Source organism: Petromyzon marinus, chromosome 69 (assembly GCF_048934315.1).
Source record: "Petromyzon marinus isolate PM22_M1 ecotype Great Lakes invasive population chromosome 69, UKy_Petmar_22M1.pri1.0, whole genome shotgun sequence".
Classification (NCBI taxonomy): domain Eukaryota; kingdom Metazoa; phylum Chordata; class Hyperoartia; order Petromyzontiformes; family Petromyzontidae; genus Petromyzon; species Petromyzon marinus.
In genome coordinates this window covers 8,632,747-8,642,140 of record NC_133735.1, presented here as the reverse complement: position 1 = coordinate 8,642,140, position 9,394 = coordinate 8,632,747, and the positions used below count along the sequence as shown (strand labels likewise).

The following is a 9,394-nucleotide window of genomic DNA, read 5'->3' as shown; positions in this document are numbered from 1 at the left end:
GCCCCGCTGCGCGGTGATGTCACCACGCAGGGTAAGTTCACTTCTCGCGTCCGGCGGCGGCGAACTTACCGTGCGCGGTGACGTCATTGCGTGTGGTGACGTCACCACGCAGGGTAAGTTCACTTCTCGCGTCCGGCGGCGGCGAACTTTTGCCGTGCGCGATGACGTCACTGCGTATGGTGACGTCACCACGCAGGATAAGTTCACTTCTCCCGTCTTGCGGCGGCGAACGTACCGTGCGCGGTGACGTCATCACGCACGGTAAATTCGCTTCTCGTGGGCGACGTTTCATAGTTATGGGTCATTGCTCCGAAACGTCGCAGTTTTAAATTCTCTCGATATAATTTTTTTTTTAATTTATAAAATAATTTTCGCTCAGCACCGTTAGCTCATTAACATGACGAGGGGGAGGTCGGGGGGCGGGGCGATGTCACGTGGGCTCAAATGTGGCCCCGCCCACCTCCAGTGGAGTTTCTTCGGTTTCTAGCGTTACGGTGTGGTGAGGAGTGGTGAGTAGTGGTGAGTATTCACTCGTGGTGAGGAGTGGTGAGGAGTGGTGAGTAGTGGTGAGTAGTAGTGACTCGTGAGTAGTAGTGACTCGTGGTGAGTAGTGGTGAGGAGTGGTGAGTAGTAGTCACTCGTGGTGAGTAGTGGTGAGTAGTGGTGAGTGTAGTGGTGACTCGTGGTGAGTAGTGGTGAGTAGTGATGAGTAGTAGTCACTCGTGGTGAGTAGTGGTGAGCAGTCACTCGTGGTGAGTAGTGGTGAGTAGTCACTCGTGGTGAGCAGTGGTGAGTAGTCACTCGTGGAGAGTAGTGGTGAGTAGTGGTGAGTAGTCACTCGTGGAGCGTAGTGGTGACTCGTGGTGAGTAGTAGTGAGTAGTAGTGACTCGTGAGTTGTGGTGAGTAGTAGTCACTCGTGGTGAGTAGTGGTGAGGAGTGGTGAGTAGTGGTGAGTAGTAGTCACTCGTGGTGAGTAGTGGTGAGTAGTGGTGAGTAGTAGTGACTCGTGAGTAGTGGTGAGTAGTAGTCACTCGTGGTGAGTAGTGGTGAGGAGTGGTGAGTAGTGGTCACTCGTGGTGAGTAGTAGTGACTCGTGAGTTGTGGTGAGTAGTGGTGAGCGGTGACACGTGGTGAGCGGTGACTCGTGAGGCAGTATGAGATGTTGACTACCTCGCCTGGTACACAGGAGGTCGTGTGGTCCATGCTGAGATGTTGACTACCTCGCCTGGTACACAGGAGGTCGTGGGTTCAATCCCGACCCTGACGACGCCTGGATCTCTGTAGGTCTATGAGTATGGGTCTCTATGGGTCTCTATGGATCTATGTAGGTCTATGAGTATGGGTCTCTATGGGTCTCTATGGATCTCTGTAGGTCTATGAGTATGGGTCTCTATGGGTCTCTATGGGTCTCTGTAGGTCTATGAGTATGGGTCTCTATGGGTCTCTATGGGTCTCTGTAGGTCTATGAGTATGGTCTCTATGGGTCTCTATGGGTCTCTGTAGGTCTATGAGTATGGGTCTCTATGGGTCTCTATGGATCTCTGTAGGTCTATGAGTATGGGTCTCTATGGGTCTCTATGAGTCTCTGTAGGTCTATGAGTACGGGTCTCTATGGGTCTCTATGGGTCTCTGTAGGTCTATGAGTATGGGTCTCTATGGGTCTCTATGGGTCTCTGTAGGTCTATGAGTATGGGTCTCTATGGGTCTCTATGGATCTCTGTAGGTCTATGAGTATGGGTCTCTATGGGTCTCTGTAGGTCTATGAGTATGGGTCTCTATGGGTCTATGAGTATGGGTCTCTGTAGGTCTATGAGTATGGGTCTCTATGGGTCTCTGTAGGTCTATGAGTATGGGTCTCTATGGGTCTCTGTAGGTCTATGAGTATGGGTCTCTATGGGTCTCTGTAGGTCTATGAGTATGGGTCTCTATGGGTCTCTATAGGTCTATGAGTATGGGTCTCTGTAGGTCTATGAGTATGGGTCTCTATGGATCTCTGTAGGTCTATGAGTATGGGTCTCTATGGGTCTATGAGTATGGGTCTCTGTAGGTCTATGAGTATGGGTCTCTATGGGTCTCTGTAGGTCTATGAGTATGGGTCTCTATGGGTCTCTGTAGGTCTATGAGTATGGGTCTCTATGGGTCTCTGTAGGTCTATGAGTATGGGTCTCTATGGGTCTCTATAGGTCTATGAGTATGGGTCTCTGTAGGTCTATGAGTATGGGTCTCTATGGGTCTCTGTAGGTCTATGAGTATGGGTCTATATGGGTCTCTGTAGGTCTATGAGTATGGGTCTCTATGGGTCTCTGTAGGTCTATGAGTATGGGTCTCTGTAGGTCTATGAGTATGGGTCTCTATGGGTCTCTGTAGGTCTATGAGTATGGGTCTCTATGGGTCTCTGTAGGTCTATGAGTATGGGTCTCTATGGGTCTCTGTAGGTCTATGAGTATGGGTCTCTATGGGTCTCTGTAGGTCTATGAGTATGGGTCTCTATGGGTCTCTATAGGTCTATGAGTATGGGTCTCTGTAGGTCTATGAGTATGGGTCTCTATGGGTCTCTGTAGGTCTATGAGTATGGGTCTCTATGGGTCTCTGTAGGTCTATGAGTATGGGTCTCTATGGGTCTCTGTAGGTCTATGAGTATGGGTCTCTATGGGCCTCTATGGGTCTCTGTAGGTCTATGAGTATGGGTCTCTATGGGTCTCTGTAGGTCTATGAGTATGGGTCTCTATGGGTCTCTATGGATCTCTGTAGGTCTATGAGTATGGGTCTCTATGGGTCTCTATGGATCTCTGTAGGTCTATGAGTATGGGTCTCTATGGGTCTCTGTAGGTCTATGAGTATGGGTCTCTATGGGTCTCTATGGGTCTCTGGATCTCTGCTATCATTTGTGATGGCCCGGTCACTTCTAAAAACAGAGGGATGATATTACTGGCAAAGGAGGTCTCATAATGTACATGCTCACCCCGAGCCCTCAATACTCTGATAGTGCGCTGTTTTTGAGTTGTACGCCTTTTGGCGTCTTCTGGTCCAACACCAGTGGAGACTAAAGGGCTCTAAGAAAAGCTGTCTCGGGTGTGGACCAATCAAATTCAAGGACAGTGCCATCATCATTATCAGAGTTGTCTCTTTTTGTTTGCATTTTGACTTGCTTGTGTTGTGGCTATTGCAAACACGATGCCTTGAATAAAGGTGTCAGTTTTTGTGCCAGTTAAAAGGGTACAAACCTATTCCTATAAAAGATGAATACTCGAATAACGAGAGAGAGACAGAGAGAGTACACAGAGAGAGACAGAGAGAGAGACACAGAGAGAGACAGAGACAGAAGAGAGAGAGAGAGACATTCACACAGAGAGAGACAGACAGAGAGAGAGACAGATATACAGAGAGAGACAGAGAGAGAGACACAGAGAGAGACAGACAGAGAGAGACAGATACACAGAGAGAGACAGACATACACAGAGAGAGACAGAGACAGATACACAGAGAGAGACAGACAGAGCGATAGACAGAGAGACAGATACACAGAGAGACAGAGAGGCAGATACACAAACAGAAGAGAGAGTGTATAGTGTAGTGTATGGTAGTGTATAATGTAGTGTATAGTGTAGTATATAGTAGTGGAGTGTATAGTGTAGTAGTGTATATTGTAGTAGTGTATAGTGTACTGTATAGTGTAGTAGTGTATAGTGCCGTGTATATATTAGTGTATAGTGTAGTGTACAGTGTAGTGTATATAGTAGAGTATGTTAGTGTATATATTAGAGTATAGTGTAGTGTATATAGTAGTGTATGTTAGTGTATATATTAGTGTATAGTATAGTGTAGTGTATATAGTAGTGTATGTTAGTGTATATATTAGTGTACAGCGTAGTGTATAGTGTAGTGTATGGAAGTGTCACTTGAGCGGTTTGTGCTTTTTCTCCGTCTGCCACCGTCTGCAAGGGACCCTCTCGGAGGAGAGCGGCTGGAGGGAGGAGGTGTTGGAGGAGGAGGTGGTGGAGGAGGTGGTGGACGAGGAGGTAGAGGAGGAGGAGTCCAGCCATGAAGATCCCAGCTGCCTTACACCTGACGCCCTGGATTGAGGAATTGTTTGTTCGGCCGGAACTCTACCAGGGAATCGGTTGCACGGCCAAGGTCATGCAGGTCAGCTGTGGACCGGTTGGGGAGGGGGACGGTGGGTGGTCGGAGTGGTGATGGTGGGAGGGGGTTTCATCATGGGATTATCCCCTCCCCACCCACCCACCCCCCACCCTCCCCACTATTCAAAGATCTCCTGCAGCGACGTTTTGTGTGCACGGAAGCTTCCATCGAAACCCGCTCGGGCTGTTGTCGCTGCTGCTGCTGCTGCTGAGGCATCGTCAGATCCCTGTGACTCAGCGTTCACCCGCTTACCGAATGTGGCGTTCTGGGCTGCAAAGCTGTCCCGCTTGGGTCGTGGCTCTCTCGGTCCTGTTCGGTCAAGTCGCGCGGGTAAACTAAATAAAAACCACAACAACCAACGTGACTTTTCGATTGAAAGCTTTCGTGACTGCAAGGATTCATCTTCTTTGGTTCTTTCGGTAAAGTCACCACCACCACGTTAGAATGAGAATAAAATAATAAATTGGTAAAATAAAATAACACGATAATAATTCTCACGACGTTTCGGCCACAACACAAGCGGCCTTCATCAGGTGAAGGGGACGAGACTGTCTGGTAGGACAGCGCTGGAGTGAAAGAGCCACGTTCAGATCACGGCCTTTAAGCTGTGTGAGAGGAACAAAGCGCCTTGACAAAGGAATTAGCATATAATTTAGCATTGAAATGGCTAAATGATTAGCTTGTGACTGGTCACAGAAATAGTTATGTTAAAAGTTAAAGCATACACATCCGCAGAGGCACCCCTTGACAATGGAATTAGCATAGAATTTAGCATTGAAATAGCTAAGTTAAAGCATACACATCCGCAGAGGCACCTCTTGACAATGGAATTAGCATAGAATTTAGCATTGAAATAGCTGAGTGATTAGCTTGTAACTGCTCACAGAAATAGCTACGTTAAAGTCAGACCATACACATTCACCGAGGCACTTAGTACAAATCAAACAGGAGAATTTAGCATTGAAATAACTAGGCGAATTTAGCATTGAAATAACTGAGTGATTACCTAGTGACTGGTCACAGAAATGACTATGTTGAAGTCAAGGCCTACACGTCTGAGCTATTCACAGTACTATATAGGGAACCAATAAAAACTAAAATATAAATTACCTTCATGTTATCAATAAACTCTATATTCTCCAATCAGCTAAGCTACCAACAATAAGTCGTTATATATCACAATGCTATATGGCGAAAAAATGGGTGGATTCTTACCCTCAAATTTCAGCACCACGGATAGCTACGGGCCCCGTTCAGACGGACGAGTTCGTCCATGGTCGGAACAGAGGAGGGGGAGAGAGACAGCTGCGAGGCGCTATTATACTTAGAGTCGCGGTGCTAAAGTTGAGGCTTAAAGGCCGCGATCTGAACGTGGCTCTTTCACTCCAGCGCTGTCCTACCAGACAGTCTCGTCCCCTTCACCTGATGAAGGCCGCTTGTGTTGGTGGCCGAAACGTCGTGAGAATTATTATCGTGTTATTTTATTTCATCAATGTATTATTTTATTCTCATTCTACGTGGTGGTGACTTTACCGAAAGAACCAAAGAAGATGAATCCTTGCAGTCACGAAAGCTTTAAATCGAAATTTAACCGCTTCTACGGGGAGGGATTCCACACATCCTTAAGATCATTCAACGGACTTCGGGATAAGAAGGCTCAACTAATCGAGTCTCTCACCTTTCTGAAGAGATGCCGCGACTCTAAGCTGTCTCTCTCCCCCTCCTCTGTTCCGACCATGGACGAACTCGTCCGTCTGAACGGGGCCCGTAGCTATCCGTGGTGCTAAAGTTGAGGGCGCTTTGTTCCTCTCACACAGCTTAAAGGCCGTGATCTGAACGTGGCTCTTTCACTCCAGCGCTGTCCTACCAGACAGTCTCGTCCCCTTCACCTGATGAAGGCCGCCTGTGTTGGTGGCCGACACGTCGTGAGAATTATTATCGTGTTATTTTATTTTACCAATTTATTATTTTATTCTCATTCTACGTGGTGGTGACTTTACCGAAAGAACCAAAGAAGACGAATCCTTGCAGTCACGAAAGCTTTAAATCGAAATCTAACCGCCTCTACGGGGAGGGATTCCACACATCCTTAAGATCATTCAACGGACTTCGGGATAAGAAGGCTCAACTAATCGAGTCTCTCACCTTTCTGAAGAGATGCCGCGACTCTAAGCTTAAAGGCCATGATCTGAACGTGGCTCTTTCACTCCAGCGCTGTCCTACCAGACAGTCTCGTCCCCTTCACCTGATGAAGGCCGCCTGTGTTGGTGGCCGAAACGTCGTGAGAATTACTATCGTGTTATTTTATTTTACCAATTCATTATTTTATTCTCATTCTACGTGGTGGTGGTGACTTTACCGAAAGAACCAAAGGAGACAACGTGACGTTGCCGAATGGAACCCAAAAGGGTGTACGGATCTCTGCTGGTGTCATGCCGATGACAATGCTGTATATTTCTGCCGTGTTTCGGCGAAGGTCTAATTGTCCGCGGCTCGGCTCGCTTTCTTGGCTCTGAATCCACCACGTTGTTGCACTAACTGCGGTTCCATTTACTAGTAGGGGACAGATTCGATTTAAATCTTTTCGCGAGTGCAGGGATTCATAGTCTTAGCTCTTTCGGTAAAGTCACGTTGAAGGGAAACAATAAAAGAACAAAATTGTTTTATATATAATTGTATTATTTTATTGTTTCCCTTCAACGTGACTTTACCGAAAGAGCTGAGAAAATATATATAGTAGGGGACAGTTTCGATTTAAATCTTTCGCGAGTGCAGGGATTCATCTTCTCGGTTCTTTCGGTAAAGTCACGTTGAAGGGAAACAATAAAATAATAAAATTGTTTTATATATATTTTTTATTTTATTGTTTCCCTTCAACGTGACTTTACCGAAAGAGCTAAGAATATATAGAGTAGGGGACAGTTTCGATTTAAATCATTTCGCGAGTGCAGGGATTCATCTTCTCGGTTCTTTCGGTAAAGTCACCGCCGTGGCAGAATGGGGATAAATTAATAAAAATGATTTTAAAAAAATTAAAAATTCTCGCGACGATTCGGAGGCACCACAAGCTCCCCCCATCTTCAGGTGGGACAGTCACGGCAAGATCGCTGCATCATCACGTTGGGGAGGCTTTGAGAGCCTCGAGCTTAGATACAGGTTAAAGTGGTGGGGGGGCAGGGCCTAGTGGGGGGACATTGTGATGGGGGTGTGGGGCTAAGTTAACCATTCTTTTGCTCTGTCATCAAAGCACAACGTTGCATCGGTCGCTCGATCACGTGGTGCCCGGGCGGTGCAAAGCGTGCCGTACGTACGCTGCTGATCGCATTGCCGGAGCCCTCGCTCGCTCGGCAAGTTTAATATTTCCGATTCGATGCTTTCGTGACTGCAGGTATGATTCACGTTTCTTGGTTCTCTCGCTAAAGTCACCGCCACGTAGATGGGGAAACAATAAAATGACAAAACTATAAAACGATCAAATTCTCACGACGTTTCGTGAAGACCACAGCGACGAACATTTGGCAAACGGTGGCGGTTATTTTTAATTTTGCCGTGGTCTTCACGGCTGATGATGTTTGCTGCTTTGCGTTGCAGGCGAAACGTCGTGAGAATTTTACTGCGTTTGTATTTTTACTTTGTTATTATTATTATTTGATTGTTTCCCTATCTGCGTGGTGACTTTACCGAAAGAACCGAGAATAAGCTTCTTTGGTTCTTTCGGTAAAGTCACCACCACCACGTAGAATGAGAATAAAATAATAAATTGATAACATAAAATGACACGATAGTAATTCTCACGACGTTTCGGCCACAACACAAGCGGCCTTCATCAGGTGAAGGGGACGAGACTGTCTGTCTGGTAGGACAGCGCTAGAGTCGGCCTCCTCCAGCTGCCCACCGCTCCTTCCAGGCCGGCACGGCGTGGGTCAGCCACGCACGGCGGAACTCCGGCCACACCCTGGCTCCGACCGGAGCGCGGAAGATGCCCAGGCTGCTGGCCGGACGTTGCCCCTCCAGGGCCACCTTGCTCGCCCTGTATATGGCGAGCTTGGCGTAGCCGAAGAGCACGTTGACTAGCCACTGAAGATGTTGGGGTCCGTCGTCTCTCTCTCTCGTCTCTCTCTCTTTCTCTCTCGTCTCTCTCTCTCTCGTCTCTCTCTCTTGTCTCTCTCTCTCGCTCGTCTCTCTTGTCTCTCTCTCTCGCTCGTCTCTCTCGTCTCTCTCTCTCCCTCTCTCTCTCTTGTCTCTCTCTCTTGTCTCTCTCTCTTGTCTCTCTCTCTTGTCTCTCTCTCTCGTCTCTCTCTCGTCTCTCTCTCTCTTGTCTCTCTCTCTTGTCTCTCTTGTCTCTCTCTCTCCCTCTCTCTCTCTCTCGTCTCTCTCTCTTGTCTCTCTCTCTTGTCTCTCTCTCTCGTCTCTCTCTCTCGTCTCTCTCTCTCCCTCTCTCTCTCTCTTGTCTCTCTCTCTTGTCTCTCTCTCTTGTCTCTCTCTCTCCCTCTCTCTCTCTCGTCTCTCTCTCTTGTCTCTCTCTCTTGTCTCTCTCTCTCGTCTCTCTCTCTCGTCTCTCTCTCTCCCTCTCTCTCTCTCTTGTCTCTCTCTCTTGTCTCTCTCTCTTGTCTCTCTCTCTTGTCTCTCTCTCTTGTCTCTCTCTCTTGTCTCTCTCTCTCGTCTCCCTCTCTCGTCTCTCTCTCGTCTCCCTCCCTCTCTCTCCCTCTCTCTCGTCTCTCTTCGTACGGTCAGAGAGGAAACGAGAAGGTGCTCGGTGTAGTCGGCACTTGGTTTCGCGTTCGTCATTTCGTCGTTTCATGTGCCCCGCCTCTCCCCCCCCCACGTCCTCCTTTTTAAATGAAAGATTTCACGAAAAAATATTTCACGCTCTGCTCTGCTCTGCCTCTCTCACTCTCTCTATCTCTCTCACCCTCCCCTCCCTCCCCGCCCGCCGACCCCGACCCCGACCCCGACCCCGACCCCGACCCCGACCCCAGCATCCCGAGTGTCTCCCGGGCACGCGCGTGAGGTCGCAGTACCTGGACAAGCTGACGGCACTCAGCGTGACGGACGGCAAGTACATCGTCAAGGCCGTGGTCACTCGCGAGGCCATGGACTGCCTGGATCGGTAAGGGCAGGGCCTGGGGGGTGGTGGGTGAGGGGTGGGTGAGGGGTGGGTGAGGGGTGGGTGAGGGGTGGGTGAGGGGTGGGTGAGGGGTGGGTGAGGGGTGGGTGAGGGGTGGGGCGGGCGGAGGGGCGCCACGGTGGCTA

At 48.6% G+C, this 9,394-nt stretch overlaps 1 protein-coding gene across 1 annotated transcript in view; it reads left to right on the top strand.

The window, feature by feature from the left end:
- Positions 1 to 435: 435 nt before the first annotated feature.
- LOC142906716 (uncharacterized) overlaps positions 436 to 9,394 on the top strand; it is a 70,251-nt gene continuing 61,292 nt past the window's right edge. The window contains exons 1-3 of the mRNA XM_076055089.1: positions 436 to 519; positions 3,944 to 4,144; positions 9,121 to 9,251. Of these exons, the coding sequence (XP_075911204.1) occupies positions 4,043 to 4,144; positions 9,121 to 9,251 (233 nt within the window). The 5' untranslated portion in view covers positions 436 to 519; positions 3,944 to 4,042. The remainder of the gene's footprint in view (positions 520 to 3,943; positions 4,145 to 9,120; positions 9,252 to 9,394) is intronic.